General features: G+C 27.1%; 1 protein-coding gene and 1 pseudogene across 2 annotated transcripts; one reads left to right on the top strand and one right to left on the bottom strand.

The window, feature by feature from the left end:
• The first annotated feature begins 6,622 nt into the window (after nucleotides 1-6,622).
• On the top strand, nucleotides 6,623-7,311 carry LOC107022835 (calcium-transporting ATPase 4, plasma membrane-type-like). Of its 2 annotated transcripts, none has more exons than XM_027917532.1 (3): nucleotides 6,623-6,685; nucleotides 6,792-6,888; nucleotides 6,968-7,311. In XM_027917532.1, the coding sequence occupies exons 1-3, from the start codon at nucleotides 6,671-6,673 to the stop codon at nucleotides 7,294-7,296; spliced, it is 441 nt and encodes a 146-aa protein (XP_027773333.1). In that variant the 5' UTR covers nucleotides 6,623-6,670; the 3' UTR covers nucleotides 7,297-7,311. The 2 variants fall into 2 exon arrangements, 1 of the variants encoding a protein (XP_027773333.1); XR_001457146.2 differs by having other exon boundaries at nucleotides 6,627-6,685; nucleotides 6,770-6,888; nucleotides 6,968-6,999.
• Nucleotides 7,312-11,217: 3,906 nt separating this feature from the next.
• Nucleotides 11,218-17,953, bottom strand: LOC107022384 (annotated as a pseudogene).
• Between the last annotated feature and the right edge of the window lie 264 nt (nucleotides 17,954-18,217).

The raw sequence follows: 18,217 nt of genomic DNA, 5'->3' as shown, positions 1-18,217 counted from the left end.
CTTGGCGATCAATGAAGCAAACGTTGGTAGCCACTTCTTCAAATCATGCAGAAATAATAGCCATCCATGAAGCAAGTCGAGAGTGCGTCTGGTTGAGATCAATGACCCATCATATTCAGGATTTGTGTGGTTTTTCTTTGAAAAAGAATATAACAACCACAATGTACGAAGATAATGCTGCATGTATAGCTCAATTGAAAGGAGGATACATCAAAGGAGACCGGACAAAGCATATCTCACCAAAGTTCTTTTTCACGCATGATCTTCAACAAAATGGTGAGATAGAAGTTCAACAAATTCGTTCAAGTGATAATCTTGCTGATTTATTCACTAAGGCATTGCCAACATCAACGTTTGAGAAGTTGAGATACAAGATTGGAATGCGCCGTCTCCGAGATATCAAGTAAAGTTTTCATCAGGGGGAGCGAAATACGCGTTGTACTCTTTTCCTTAACTATGGTTTTGTCCCAAGTTGGGTTTTCCTGGTAAGGTTTTTAACGAGGCAACATTCAAAGCGTATTATGAGATATGTGTACTCTTTTTCCTTCACTAGGCTTTTTCCCACTGGGTTTTTCCTAGTAAGGTTTTAACGAGGCACATAATCTAGATATCCAAGGGGGAGTGTTGTAAATCCATTGCATATGTGGATGATCCATTAGAGTTATTTAACAATTAATTGGATTCATGTATTAGTGTTTTCAATGTGATAAGATATCAAGGTGATATGAACCTTGATGATAACTATGTAAAATTTCAAGGTGACCTTTGACTATGATATCTCAACACTATAAATAGAGATATCATTCACCATTGTATGATATACTTGAATAAGAAAATTATCTCATCTATCTTATACTTCTTGTCTTTTTCTTCTTATATTCTAAGCTTTCTTTACAATAATATATATATTATTTAATTCACTTGAATTATCTTCTTGCAAACTTCTTCTTGCTAAGTAAGAGTAATAGATAAAAGAAATCTTTTCCAATGAGGCAATGACTAAAATTTTTGAGAACTTGTAAAAGTACTAACCATTTTCAAAATTGTAACTACTATATTTAAATTATAATTTTTATATTTTATAACTAATTAATTGTTCTTAATCAAAATGTAAACAATTCTATTTTTTTAACAAATTAAGATAATCACAAACACACACAATTTTCTCTCTCTATCTATATATACACACACTCTCAACTATCTCTGTTAGTATGATATTCTTATTAGTAGGCATTTGGCCATGCGATACCATATCATGATATTATATCGTAAGACGGAATCTACGTTTGGACATGCGATTTTAAGCTGATTCCATCTCATGATTCCATATCATGAGATGTGATTACATATTCTCCAAAAATCATGATATGGAATCATATGAGAATACCATATCATGATTTGGGATATCTTAATACAAAAGTTAATCTACGAGTTTATATTTTGTTAAAACAATCCCACATTTATACCTACTAACCATTTATTTCACATGTAAATAAAATTTATAATCATATCATTACTTTTTAAAATTTATTATTCTCGCCGACATAAATTTATTATTCTCTCCAACATTTAGTCACTTTAACACACACTTCACGATTGTTGAGTAATAAAATATTGAAGAGCATGTGACAATTATTTCATTTTTTACTCAAATATATTGATGAAATAATTACTTAAGTGGAGAATAAATAGTTTTGTAATAATTTATCATGTGATTTTATAATTTTTTGTTTCTTTGATAAAATTGAATAAACAATGGGGCTATTTTAATAGTTTTAGAACTTATGAGAATTTTATATTTATGAGAAAATATACAACACCAAAATTCCATATCGCATGTCCAAATAAAACTAAATTTCAGACGTAAAACTTCCGTGTGTGTTTTTTATTTTTATTTTTTGTATTTTCAAAGTTTAAATTTTTTGTACTAAAACTTGAAAACCACAAAAATTAGAATTTCTATTTTGAAATTTTATATAAGATATATTTTTTTGTTGACATTTGTCATTTATTTAATAAAAAAAAATTGAATTAATTAATCTTTTGATGTTTTTAAAGTAAAATTAGAGACTAAAATTAAAATTTTTAATTTTTATCTTATATAAATTTTAAAAATTATAGAATGGTTATATTACATTAATTTTAAGTAATTCTATAAAGAAATTTAATATTTATCAATTTATTATTTTTAATTTCAAATTAACATAAGTACCAATAGTGGATCTTATTTTTTATAAAATAAATGTGGAATTGTATAAATTTGTTTTTCTAACCACATTACTTGTTTTATATTTTGTAATTATTACTAAATAAATAATGTGCAGTTATATAAATTATTTTTTCTCACCAACCACGTTTCTTGTTATAGATGTAATTTTTTGCCAATTGACATTTTAAATTTCTAATTCGCATTCTATCTTTTTTTTAGGCTGATATTTGTAATTATTTGTTTTAATTTGATATATATCTATTTTTATTAAAGATTTTAATTTATAAAATTTAAGTTATTATAATTTAAATTCCTAAATTTGAGAACAATTCAAAAACTACTTTTTTTAATAATATAATATAAAATATATAATATAATATAAATTCAAATACAATAATTTAAATTATAAAAAGAATTATAGTTCAAATAGTTAATATTAAATTTGAAAATTTAAAAAAAAATAAAATTGTACTACATTGATTTATGATTACACGTTTTTAGGACTCCAACACGAAGAGTTAATGTGTAGTAAAAAATATTATAATTTATAGGGAAAAAGGTCTGATATACCCCTCAACTTTGTTATTTAGAGCTGATATACCCCTTGTTATGAAAGTGGCTCATATATACCCCTACTTGTAAATAAATGACTCACATATACCCTTTTCCTCTAACGGAAATGAAAAAAATAATAATTTAATCAAAAATTTTATTTTTATTTTCTAAAAACTATAATGAGTAAATTTAATACTCGTCAAATATATATTTTTTGACTTTTTTTGTTTCAATGACTAATTTATAATTATTATTTTGATAATCAAATTTATTTATGTTTCACTAATATTCTTGTAAAACTTATTGTAGATGACCAAATTTTTTCTTCGAATACGAAATTAAATTACAATACACACAAAAAAAATAGTTTAAATTTTTTTTCTTTAAACTAAGGAATGAAAGAAAAACAATAAAATAAGAATAAGAAACTCAAATAATTATAATAAAAGAAGTCAAAAAATAATTAATGTATGAAAAAAATTAAATGTACCTTGAACTTTGATAGAAGAATCATATATACCCCTAAATAATTTTTAAAAAAAATTACAAGTAATAAATATAAATATAAAACTAATTTTTTAACTTTCTTTAAATAAAGGGTATATGTGAGCCATTTTGTAACGGCAGGGGTATATGTGAGCCGTTTGTATAACGGTAAGGGCATATATGAGCCATTTTTATAACGAGGGTATATCAGCTCTAAATGACAAAGTTGAGGGGTATATCAGACCCTTTTCCCTAATTTATATTTGAGTTAAAAGGGATAGAATAAATAAGTACAATTTACGGAAGATATATCTTTTTTTTGTCTCCATTTATTTGAAGTACAAAGGTCACAGTACCTAACTTCTATTATGAATTTTGGTACAAATTCGTTAAAAGTGTTTAAAGTAAAATTAATAAATTGAATACACCCAAGCCAACATAACTAATGATACAAAATATTCTTATAAGCTAAAAATATTAAGATGATGGAGAAAATAGTTTCACTTTCACATGAGATGACATAGACGGAATATTATTATTATTTTAAAATATTGGCTAAGGACAGAGGTGGATTTTCATTCGAATTTTTTCGTTGAAAAATTACACTATATATAAGGTATACTTCTGATTGAAGCATATGCATAATAAAATGAACCCCTTCAACAACTAAAGAAGAGATTGGCTTATTGGCTAGGGGTTCATTATTGATTCGAATGTCCTAAATTTGATTCACTTATCATTTTTTTTTAACCTTTTTGTTTTTGCTTTGAAAAGGCTGAGGTTGACTTACGTTTTGGATTTAGAATACCCAACAGAAGGTCTCAATATTTTTGGATTGAATCTAAAATTGTATTTTTTTTCTTTTTTTTTCTTTTTATGTTATTTCTTTTAAAATTTACTAGTCACAATTTTTATATTTTTGTCTCTTAGTCTTCTTATTGATATAGTTCATTTTATTTCTACTTTAACTCTTTTCTCATGTTCTAACATAAAGAAACTTTTGAGAAAATGAATTGTTATTAAATTTAAAAATTAATTAGAAAACTATTAGTATATAAAATAAAGTAACTTAAAGATTAATTTGAATGAAAAAAAAATTAAAAGTTGTGAATATTCTTTTTGTAAAATCTATTTAATTGATTTTTTTTATTTAATTTAATTGTATCTCTTTTTTACTATTTTCAAGTCGACTCTAAAGAGATTAAACTAAACTAAATTTATTTGATTGGTTCATAAAAAAAATACCAAGTAACCTACTAAATTGAATTAAATGGACTAAAAAATCAACGATGTCATTTATTTATCTTCTGAGTATGCACTATAATATTAGTAATTTAATTTTTACATTTTTCTAAAGAATCTTGATGGTTTTAAAGTAACAAGTGATTAAATGTGCACTAATCCAAATTTTGAAATAAAATAAAATAAAAAAGTAGAATATTGCAAAATAAAAGGAAAAAATACTAGAAATTTTTAAAGCTCGATGAAGCAGAGTAAGAGTAGAAAGAAGCTAAACACAAAATGAAAATATATGTTACATTTAACGAATTAATGTTAATATTTTCCTCCTTTCTCGCTCGAGTATTCATCTTATAATTTTTACGTGTTTACTTCTTTATACTTCAAACCCCCTCGACAAAAATTGTGAATCCGCCATTGGCTAAGGGTGTGTTGAGGAAAATATCTTCCAGAAAAATATATTTTTAAAATAAATTTATACGTCAGTTGGTTAAAAATTGAAAAATAAATTAGTTTTATAAGTGGAATTTTATATAAATAATTGTTTTATTTTCATCCTCCATCACAACACATCTTTCACCTCTATCTTCATAGGCCTCATCCTCGTTACTTATATTTATTCTCACTTATCTAGATTATACATAAATATTTTTAAAAATGATATTTTTTACTAATCCAACAAATACAAAATATAAACTTTAATTCACTTATTTTTCTAAAAAATATGTTTTAGAAAATATTTTTCATAAAAAATATTTTTCTTCTTACCGAACCCATCATACGTCAGCAGTGAAATGTTCTAAGTGAAAGAAAAATGAATATGACCGTGTGCTTCAATTTAAGACAACTCAACAAGACATTTTACGTCTCTTGAATTTGTTATATTATCTCTAACTTTAGTTGAACCCATGGAATGAAAATTTAAAGCCACACATTCGTATATTATCTATATCAAACATGAATAACCTAAATTAATATTATAATTTATTATTTTAATAAATTAATAATAATAATAACATCAAATCATGGCGTTTACAAGAGACTAAAAATGAATGTGTTTTGCAGAAAAAAAAAACTAGAATTTAGAATTTTTTTTACTTCAAACTTATAATTATATTATACATATATGTAATAAATATCCTAATAAAATTACAAAACAAAAAAAAATTATTGAATCCGTCTAAATTCTAAAAACTATGTTAATCAATATGTATAACGTTTTCAACTCTTTAATCTTAATACAATAAATTTAAACAAATTCTAAATAGTTGGCAAACCTATAAAATTACAAACTACATAATATTATGAGGGTTTTTTTTCAACCATACTAGATTAATAAGTTTTTTCTCAAACCTACTAAAAATCTTGTCAAGCATAGAAGAAATAATCACTCAAGAGTTAGAAGTCTCTATCAATATGTTATTTTAGACACATGCGAAATGACCACAGTAATTTCATATGTGGCCAAGGAAATGATCACAAATAGAAAAGTCATAAAACATGATTATTTAATATTTATGTCATTTAATTTTTAATGTATATAAATAAACAATTAATTTTATATAAAATTAAACAAGTAAATACATGAAAATTTTTAAAATGGTAGAAGCACAAACAACAATTATTGTGTAAGACTCCATTCAATTTTTGGTACTTAGATTTGTGGGCCCATTTTGTACTCTTTTATTCCCATTAGTGCCGGTAAAAACAACTCATATTTTGATAACTCGTCCAACGCCCATATTTAATATGTTGGGTGAGTGACTTTTTACGTAGGTTAAATATGGGCTGATACCCATAAAAATATGGGCAAAATATAGGTAATATGGGTAAAATTTGAATTAGCCAATTGAGTTAAGTTTTTAACTTTTATTCACTCAAAATTCATGATATTGCCTAATATTGTAATTTCTCTTCCTTTTTATGTTCTTCTATAAAAACTAATTATTTTTTTCTATATATATATATATATATATATATATATATATATATATATNTTAATTAATTAAAATCTAATTAGTTTGACCCAAACCACCTTATCCACCCGGATCGACCCGACCCATCTTTCAAAATACCCAACCCATCCAAATAAAACATCAATTACCCATTTCCTTTTTTAAAAAAACCCTAAACATTTTGCTGTTGTCTTGACACTCAAAGATCAGAGCATACTTGCTGGTGATGATGTTAATCAAGGTAACCAAATAAGTGATATGTTCATATTTTCTCTTGTTTTATCTCTGCTTTCAGCCTTCATTATTGTGGATTCGGATTTTGTAGTGACTTGAATTGTATACCCCAGAGGTTGATGTGCTTGAAAATGTGGAGATTGGAGAACAGAAGCGAAGGGATGATGCTTACAAGGCTGCAAAAAATAAAACAGGGATCTATGATGACAAGTGAGATTTAATATACCTGCAAGCACCACTTCTTTGTTAAGTTTGAATGACTAATTTATCTCGTTATGATTGGATGTAGGTTCAATGATGAACCTGGTTTTGAAAGGAAAATATTACCAAAGTATGATGACCCGAGAGAAGAGGAGGTTTGCAATGAAAAAGCTAATGGATAACAAGGCATTGGTGAGACATCTTTCCCCGTGTGAGACGATGGGATCAGCTACTTGCATCTGCACAGATAAGACAGGAACACTAAGAACAAACCGAATGGTAGTTAACAAGATATGGATTTGTGAAAAAACGAAAAAGGTAGAAACTGATGCAGGTCGGGATGCAATAACTTTGAACATACGTGAAAATGAAATGACATTGCTTCTGCAGGCAATATTTAAAAAAAGAAATGGGTAATTGATGTTTTATTTGGATGGGCTGGGTATTTTGAAAGATGGGTCGGATCGATCCGGGTGGATAAGGTGGTTTGGGTCAAACTAATTAGATTTTAATTAATTAAATTTTTAACCAATTACAACATGCCACGTAATAAATGAAATAATTAAAAATATTGACTTAGTAGTCTGTTAGCCAAAAGGGCAAAATAGGTCCCTAAAGGTTAACCCCAAGGGTATTTTAAGGCCAAAAGGGGGTATTTTTGTACCAATTCTAATACTATAAGGGTATTTTAGACCCTTCTCCCATATATATATATACATATTATTTACTTTTATATTGGATAATAAATAATAGTGTAAAATAAGCAAATTGACATTGCTTAAAAGTGAATTAAGCATGTTTTAGGATGTATTTGGTATGAAGGAGAACTTTTTACCTCCCAAAAAAAATTAAATTTGTTTTGAAAAGATATTTTCAACTTCAAAAGATCATCTTTTCATCCCTACCATCGACCCCCCCTCCCCTCAACAAAAAAATTAATTTGTTTTTAGAAAATATTTTCAACTTCCATTTTTTATTTTTTCATCCATACCTTCGATCCCCTCCCTCCACCTCCAACCCCCCACAAAAAAGTTATATATTAAAAAAAAAAATTACTTTTATGATACAATAAAACTAGAAGAAGCATTTTCAACATATTTCATCAAAAAAAAAAAACTAAAATATTTTCTCCATGTTGAATTCTCAAATAGAGTATTAATATGGGTAAACTAGTATTCTACCCAACCTATTTGTTATTCAATTCATTTTTATCCATATCAAATATGAGCGGATTGAATAATTATTCATTTTATGTTGATTCATTTTCAATCGGTCCAAATTTAACTCTAACCCGTTCATTTGCCATCACTAATCCCCATGGTACATTGTTACCTTCCACTCCCCACCCCCACACAGTTCTCCTCATTTGCAACCCCACTAATCCTTACTTCGGCCATTTTCAGTTGTTTTTTTTTCCCACAAAATGCAATTCTTTAAAAATGGAAATGTAAAAGATAAGAAAAAGATCTTCTAGCTTTTGGTAATTTAAAAGAAAGTTAAAATAAAGACAATAAGTGATATATTAGAGCATGCACTTATACATAACGAAAATAAATGAGGTTGATACGGTATAATAGAAGTTAATTTATTCTATTTGACTATTTTTATTTACAAAGTTTCTAAGAATATTTAATTATAACTAAATATTAATGAAAATACTAGAATTAGAGATGATTGATTCAGCTAAGTTTAAGTAATTTTAAGATATATGTACTTAAAAACATTTTTTTAGTGCTTAAGTTGAATTTAAAAATAATAAGATAAAACGTTGAAACAAAAATAATGTATTTTATTAAAAAGAATATTGATAATAACTTATTTGTTGAAATAATTAAAATGTCTTTAAAATTGTTAATATTAAAAAAACAAACTTTTTATCCAATATTTTTAATAGTATCAAACAAACACAAAACATAAATAATAGTATTAAACTAAGCCAAAACTCAAATTAATTGTGTTTCATTCACTTTAGAATATAAATTGTGTTTTGAAAATATATATGATAAAAGAAAAAAATGATCAAGTTTCGAAAAATCAATTAATCTTATGATTTAAGAGAAATTAATTTTCGGAATTAACAGAGTTGCCACTTAATTTTTTTAGTAAAAATCAAGAAAACTTAGAATTATTTTTCAAGAGATTTAAAACATATAAAAGTCAGTTGAAAAGGGTTTGAAGTTCAAATATACATTCCAAAAAGGTGTTAGGTCCTCGGATTATTTTATTTGTTTTACGTAACGTGATTGTTGAAATTTGCAAAGAAATATATAGAATATATATACGTTTCTCAGGCAAATTTGGAGATCAGTATTACAACAGTTTGATTGTAACCTATTAATGAATCTAATATTTAAGACAACGATGAGAATTATAGTAAATTAAATAATAATTAATTATACAGTACAATTCATGAATCCAACTAAATAATAAAAAAGTTATTAAACCACAACAAATATACAATTAATCCAAATTTTATTATGACAACAATACAATACGATTACATCACATTATAAAGTGATGATAATTAACAATCATCCAAATTAACAAGCTGGAAATGAAATAAAACAGGATTCAACACAACTCAAAGTGTTGTATATTTTTTTTTTGAAAATGAACATGTGAGGAAAAAAAAACCAACCACACTTTTGCTTAATAAATTAAAAACTATTGTTTGAATTAACAGCTCACATGTTGTGAATAACATATTAAAGGTCTTTAATTTATTTTATGCCTTATTTTGCTCTGAATGTATGAATGATGAAGGTGTAATTTCAGCATTTTATTTATATTTTGACAGATTTAATAAGTATTGAGTTAATAATGTTTTTTAAGTTTGCCTTTGGCATTCCATCTTCCTCTTTATATAATTTGTCTATCGCACGAATCAAATTTAGAACTCGTTCAAGGATAAATATAGGTATTTCAGTTGGACGGAAGAATTCTTTGTTTATGTTCTTCCATGCATTTGTGACCTCTTTCTCAAATTTAATGTAAGTTTCTTGCTTTGAAACTCCATATTCTTTTATATAACATTCAGTAATTGAAGCTACATGTCCTCTTTCTTGTTCAACCTACATGAAATTAAACATTTTTTGGTATCCTATTGTAGGCTTCTTAGCTAACTTTTAAGAATTTGAAGTTATTAAATCGAATGCATACAATATATTGCATATATATTTGAGCAAATCCAAACTATTCAACATCGTATGTTCTTCAAGCAACTAGGACTATTTAATTTATTTTCTTTCTTTCTCTTTTAAGTATTGTTATAAAATACAAAAAACTTTTGTAATATTTTGAACTATAGATTGCTGTGATTTATAGATTTTTTAAAAAAAATATATATAATTTTTAAATAGATAACTTTATCTTATAAAACTTAAAGATTTCAAATAAATTTCACACCAGAGTAGTTAGTTTGGCCCTATCACAAAGTGAAACATGAGAAAGTTTTTGATTAGTCAAGCACTCATTTATTTAGATTTAATGAAATATTGAATCTTAAAAATTACTATTTCAGATCTCAGTAATCATTACATCATATATATTTATTATTGTACTTACTTCATGTCCAACAATATCGTCCATTGCTCTGTCGATTAATGAGGAAACTCGAACAATCAAAGGCTCATTCATCAACCATTCAAAAATCTCTTGGGATATAAATTCCTCCATACCGACCAAGCAATTTGTCGCTCCCATCATATAGCCAGCACTTACGATTGCATTCTCCATGTACTCTTCACATCGTTCAACCATTGGGCTTCCTTAAAATAGGCTCTCACCAACTTTTTCATCTAAAAAAAAAGATAACAAGTAATTTAAGCTAGATAATTACTACTAGCTAGTATTTCTTTTTCCTTTTGGAATTAATGATAACATGGAAATAAAAATTAAATTCTCATTGCGATACCTGGGGTCCTTACAGAATACCTACTCACAATGGCATGAGGTACTTTGTAACCATTGTTGATGACTTTTCAAGATATACATACATGGGTGTTTCTTATGACTTCTAAGTCTGATACAATTGTGGTGCTGAGGAATTTTTAAATCCAGAAGCTTTTAAATTAAATGGATGCGTAATTATTCTTGTCCCAATTCTATCAAATTCAAACCTTCCTACAACAAATCATCTTCAGTTATATTTTACAGTAATTGTTGTTAAGTTTGATATTTATAATAATGAAGGATATTTTAGTCAACTTAATGATTATTGTACGATAGAGTCAATCAAATAATAAAAATGTTATTAAACCAAAACAAATGGTACAATTTATTTGAAGTATATAATTACAATACAATAAAAATTAAATACGATACAATATAATAAAATATAATACAATACAAACAATATGCATCACATATAAATAAAAAGATGCTCAATTTATTATATGGCTTATTTTGCTCCAATTCCTTGAATTGTAGGTTTAATTTCATCATGATATTCATATTTTGATAGATTCAACTAGTAACAAGCTAATCATATTTTTAAGTTTGCCGTTGGAGTTTGTATATGCATCTTCTTCTTTGTACAACATGTCCATCACACGTGTAAAATTTAGAACTCGTTCAAGGACAAATATTGGTACTTCAGTAGGGCGAAGAAGTTCTTTGTTTACATCCTTCCATCCATTGATGACTTCTTTATGATACTTCATGTATGCGTCTTGCTTTGAAGCTCCATATTCTTTCATGTAGCATTCAATAATTGAAGCTACATGTCCTCTTTGTTGTTCAGCCTACATTAAATAAATTTCAACATCTTCAGTATAACTAAATTACTATAGTTTTAGCATATTTTTTTTATCATATTGGAAGATTCTTAGTTAATTCTTAAGTCAATATAAAATAAATTCACTATATACAATTCATTCCGTTTGTATACTTATGGAGGTATATTTGAAGCAAATCCGTATATAGATTATAAGATGGAGAAATTGACATAACTAGTCATTCAAGAAAATTGTAGCTAACAAATATATGTGTTTTGTATATTGGTCTTGTGCATGTAATTACTCCCCACCCCCACCCCGGCCCCAATCTCATATTTTACTTGTTATATTTCACTTCTTGCATGTCAGTTTGAAAAATCTTAAGAGTTAAAAAGTGAATTATATTAATTTAATATTTTAAAAAAAACTATATAAAAGTACTTCAAGTTATCATTTTCCGCATATTTATATCGTCAAAAAATATACATCAAAATGTTGATAAAAAAATAATCTTATTTGACTCTCGAAAGATAAAACATGATAAATAATATTAAAAATGAAGGGATCGTATATCTTTTTGTCAACCAAAAACATGTCTAACTTGCTCCTGAGAAGTTATACTTACTTCATGTCCAATAATATCGTCCATTGCTCTACAAATGATTGAGGATGCTCGTACAATCAAAGGTTCATTCATTAACCATTCATAAGTTTGTTTGGGTATGAATTCCTCCATACCAACCAAGGAAGAAGCTGTTGCCATAAGACAGCCACAGCTTACAAGTGCATTCTCCAAGTGCTCTTCACATTTTGGAATAATATTGCCACCATCTAACCACTGGGCTTCCTTAAAATAGGCCCTCACCAACTTCTTCAACTAACAAGAATTAATTAGAAGTAATTATACATATGGGAGGGAAATGGGGAGTGGTTAAAGGGAATTCATCGTTACGTGGGAAAATCAAGTTGAAAATTTAGAGTCATCAATAATTTGTGTATTACTTAACTAACATATTTATATTTAGTTGGTTAACTAATAATATTACCTCATGTTTTGCATAGTATACACGGTCTGATTTACATTCTTTGGCCAATACTTGTTCCATTTCACTATACACGTCTAGAAAGGCTTCATAAGCAGGCCTCAAATATGGTGCGATTGAATCAATTGCATTGATATCCCATCTAAAAATTACAAACAAATCGATTTACTTTATGTCTTGTAAATTAATTTCACACAAATACATGTTTTTCATTAATGAGCTAGGGATTGTAAAAAAATTAAGTTAATTTTTCTAAATCGATTTAATTTAGGAAGTTTGTGTTTTATATCTTTGGATTGCATCGGTGAAAGGTGCAAGTTCATCAAGTGTTCCATAAGCATCATATGTATCATCAATGATGGAGCTCATCTTTAGTACTTTAGTCATCATTGTTCTAGCACGACTATATTTAGGCTCAAAATATATTTTCTAGTATCCAAAAATAACACTCAACCAATCTATCTCTTACATATGGAAATTTGTTTGCAAAATCCAAATCTTTCCACCACCTACATATATCATAAAATCGACGATTTAGTAGTATCATACATTAAGGAATTAATACATATGTAGATATATTTGTACCTTGTAAGCTCACTAAGCTCTCTTTGGTGCATCTTTTGTAGCATGTTGAAATCCAATTTTGCAAATTTTAAAAGCAAATTGTCACGTGCATCATTGTTTTCGTAAATGGGTATGTATTTCCTAGCTCCCATCCTTGATGCAGTCTTGTGAATAGGTTGGCTTAAGGTTTCAGTAATTTGAACCTTAATCGAGTCATTATTTGTAACGACCCGCTAGGTCGTTTTGAGAACTAGGAATGGTTCGACTCCTTTTGAAAATTTAAGAGGTATTTTAAACTATTTGATAACTAGGAGTACTTAGTTGATACATATATCTATATTATAATTAATATACTTGAATAATAATTGGTCAAATTCTTTTTTTTAATAACCCTTACCATTTGACTATATAATTAAAACAAATCAGTTAGGTTATTTTAGAAGAAGAAAAAAAAAATATATAAAGGTTAGAAACTACCTGGAGACGAGAGGGACCGACGGCTGCGGAGAACATTAATTTCCAGGTAAATCAGTCCAAATTTGTAAAGGTTTATGTGTAATTGTATGGTACACTTGCATTAATATAATAAAATAAGATTTTGAGAGGATTAAATGGTAATGTATAGTCACTGTAATGTTTTTTTAAAACTATAATGTGGCATAGGATTTATTTGATATTGGCGGCCAATGATTGCTTAATCATTGGATACAATTGGTTTCTCATGCAATTATATGCATATTCCTTTACAAGTTAGACAGTTGACAGTACCATTTGAAGAAAACGAAAAAAAAGAACGTGGTCTGCATTATCGTATTCCTTGATTTTCTTATTAATTCTTATTTGTATTTATTTTATCAAATTATGATACTAGTTTTTGATATATTGAGATAGGTAATTAATTATTAGGTGTATATTATATGATTTAGCATTGAATCTAGGGTAATTGGAGAGGTTAAGGTTAAGTTCTTGGCTTGAAATTTGACGAATTGGCATATAAATTATACCAAGATTTGACGCTTGATTTGAGATATGAATGAGTTTAGGGTCTATGATATACATATAATAATATGAATGTCTACAAACTCGCTTATTTATGAATATTGCATCATTGGTAGATCGTGAACATTACGAAACTTTGCAAAAAGGGAAGGAACTATCTTGAAGATTCGTGACACGAATTTGGCACTTGAGGTATGTTAAGACTTTTAGACTTGTTGAAGGACGTTTTCCTAATTAAAGATAAAAAAAATGAAAATAGACAATGGAGTAAGGGGGGAAAATGGTGGTCTCGTATCAATGGTGTGACGGGCATTGGTACGAGTACCGGTGTTATAAAAAGGAAAATTTCTATTATAGAATGTGGATTGAAATTTGAGAATGCCAAAGCATATGGGCATTAGCTGATATATTATTGACTTGAATTCCTTGTGTGATTGTGTTTTATTTATTTCACCCGTATAGTTGTGATAATTGAGGTGGTTATGTATTANATTTTAATTAATTAAATTTTTAACCAATTACAACATGCCACGTAATAAATGAAATAATTAAAAATATTGACTTAGTAGTCTGTTAGCCAAAAGGGCAAAATAGGTCCCTAAAGGTTAACCCCAAGGGTATTTTAAGGCCAAAAGATAAACGAGGGGTATTTTTGTACCAATTCTAATACTATAAGGGTATTTTAGACCCTTCTCCCATATATATATATACATATTATTTACTTTTATATTGGATAATAAATAATAGTGTAAAATAAGCAAATTGACATTGCTTAAAAGTGAATTAAGCATGTTTTAGGATGTATTTGGTATGAAGGAGAACTTTTTACCTCCCAAAAAAAATTAAATTTGTTTTGAAAAGATATTTTCAACTTCAAAAGATCATCTTTTCATCCCTACCATCGACCCCCCCTCCCCTCAACAAAAAAATTAATTTGTTTTTAGAAAATATTTTCAACTTCCATTTTTTATTTTTTCATCCATACCTTCGATCCCCTCCCTCCACCTCCAACCCCCCACAAAAAAGTTATATATTTAAAAAAAAAATTACTTTTATGATACAATAAAACTAGAAGAAGCATTTTCAACATATTTCATCAAAAAAAAAAAACTAAAATATTTTCTCCATGTTGAATTCTCAAATAGAGTATTAATATGGGTAAACTAGTATTCTACCCAACCTATTTGTTATTCAATTCATTTTTATCCATATCAAATATGAGCGGATTGAATAATTATTCATTTTATGTTGATTCATTTTCAATCGGTCCAAATTTAACTCTAACCCGTTCATTTGCCATCACTAATCCCCATGGTACATTGTTACCTTCCACTCCCCACCCCCACACAGTTCTCCTCATTTGCAACCCCACTAATCCTTACTTCGGCCATTTTCAGTTGTTTTTTTTTCCCACAAAATGCAATTCTTTAAAAATGGAAATGTAAAAGATAAGAAAAAGATCTTCTAGCTTTTGGTAATTTAAAAGAAAGTTAAAATAAAGACAATAAGTGATATATTAGAGCATGCACTTATACATAACGAAAATAAATGAGGTTGATACGGTATAATAGAAGTTAATTTATTCTATTTGACTATTTTTATTTACAAAGTTTCTAAGAATATTTAATTATAACTAAATATTAATGAAAATACTAGAATTAGAGATGATTGATTCAGCTAAGTTTAAGTAATTTTAAGATATATGTACTTAAAAACATTTTTTTAGTGCTTAAGTTGAATTTAAAAATAATAAGATAAAACGTTGAAACAAAAATAATGTATTTTATTAAAAAGAATATTGATAATAACTTATTTGTTGAAATAATTAAAATGTCTTTAAAATTGTTAATATTAAAAAAACAAACTTTTTATCCAATATTTTTAATAGTATCAAACAAACACAAAACATAAATAATAGTATTAAACTAAGCCAAAACTCAAATTAATTGTGTTTCATTCACTTTAGAATATAAATTGTGTTTTGAAAATATATATGATAAAAGAAAAAAATGATCAAGTTTCGAAAAATCAATTAATCTTATGATTTAAGAGAAATTAATTTTCGGAATTAACAGAGTTGCCACTTAATTTTTTTAGTAAAAATCAAGAAAACTTAGAATTATTTTTCAAGAGATTTAAAACATATAAAAGTCAGTTGAAAAGGGTTTGAAGTTCAAATATACATTCCAAAAAGGTGTTAGGTCCTCGGATTATTTTATTTGTTTTACGTAACGTGATTGTTGAAATTTGCAAAGAAATATATAGAATATATATACGTTTCTCAGGCAAATTTGGAGATCAGTATTACAACAGTTTGATTGTAACCTATTAATGAATCTAATATTTAAGACAACGATGAGAATTATAGTAAATTAAATAATAATTAATTATACAGTACAATTCATGAATCCAACTAAATAATAAAAAAGTTATTAAACCACAACAAATATACAATTAATCCAAATTTTATTATGACAACAATACAATACGATTACATCACATTATAAAGTGATGATAATTAACAATCATCCAAATTAACAAGCTGGAAATGAAATAAAACAGGATTCAACACAACTCAAAGTGTTGTATATTTTTTTTTTGAAAATGAACATGTGAGGAAAAAAAAACCAACCACACTTTTGCTTAATAAATTAAAAACTATTGTTTGAATTAACAGCTCACATGTTGTGAATAACATATTAAAGGTCTTTAATTTATTTTATGCCTTATTTTGCTCTGAATGTATGAATGATGAAGGTGTAATTTCAGCATTTTATTTATATTTTGACAGATTTAATAAGTATTGAGTTAATAATGTTTTTTAAGTTTGCCTTTGGCATTCCATCTTCCTCTTTATATAATTTGTCTATCGCACGAATCAAATTTAGAACTCGTTCAAGGATAAATATAGGTATTTCAGTTGGACGGAAGAATTCTTTGTTTATGTTCTTCCATGCATTTGTGACCTCTTTCTCAAATTTAATGTAAGTTTCTTGCTTTGAAACTCCATATTCTTTTATATAACATTCAGTAATTGAAGCTACATGTCCTCTTTCTTGTTCAACCTACATGAAATTAAACATTTTTTGGTATCCTATTGTAGGCTTCTTAGCTAACTTTTAAGAATTTGAAGTTATTAAATCGAATGCATACAATATATTGCATATATATTTGAGCAAATCCAAACTATTCAACATCGTATGTTCTTCAAGCAACTAGGACTATTTAATTTATTTTCTTTCTTTCTCTTTTAAGTATTGTTATAAAATACAAAAAACTTTTGTAATATTTTGAACTATAGATTGCTGTGATTTATAGATTTTTTAAAAAAAATATATATAATTTTTAAATAGATAACTTTATCTTATAAAACTTAAAGATTTCAAATAAATTTCACACCAGAGTAGTTAGTTTGGCCCTATCACAAAGTGAAACATGAGAAAGTTTTTGATTAGTCAAGCACTCATTTATTTAGATTTAATGAAATATTGAATCTTAAAAATTACTATTTCAGATCTCAGTAATCATTACATCATATATATTTATTATTGTACTTACTTCATGTCCAACAATATCGTCCATTGCTCTGTCGATTAATGAGGAAACTCGAACAATCAAAGGCTCATTCATCAACCATTCAAAAATCTCTTGGGATATAAATTCCTCCATACCGACCAAGCAATTTGTCGCTCCCATCATATAGCCAGCACTTACGATTGCATTCTCCATGTACTCTTCACATCGTTCAACCATTGGGCTTCCTTAAAATAGGCTCTCACCAACTTTTTCATCTAAAAAAAAAGATAACAAGTAATTTAAGCTAGATAATTACTACTAGCTAGTATTTCTTTTTCCTTTTGGAATTAATGATAACATGGAAATAAAAATTAAATTCTCATTGCGATACCTGGGGTCCTTACAGAATACCTACTCACAATGGCATGAGGTACTTTGTAACCATTGTTGATGACTTTTCAAGATATACATACATGGGTGTTTCTTATGACTTCTAAGTCT

Source organism: Solanum pennellii, chromosome 6 (genome assembly GCF_001406875.1).
Source record: "Solanum pennellii chromosome 6, SPENNV200".
NCBI classification, from domain to species: domain Eukaryota; kingdom Viridiplantae; phylum Streptophyta; class Magnoliopsida; order Solanales; family Solanaceae; genus Solanum; species Solanum pennellii.
The sequence above is the reverse complement of the archived record's forward strand: the minus strand, read 5'-3'. Positions and strand labels throughout refer to the sequence as shown.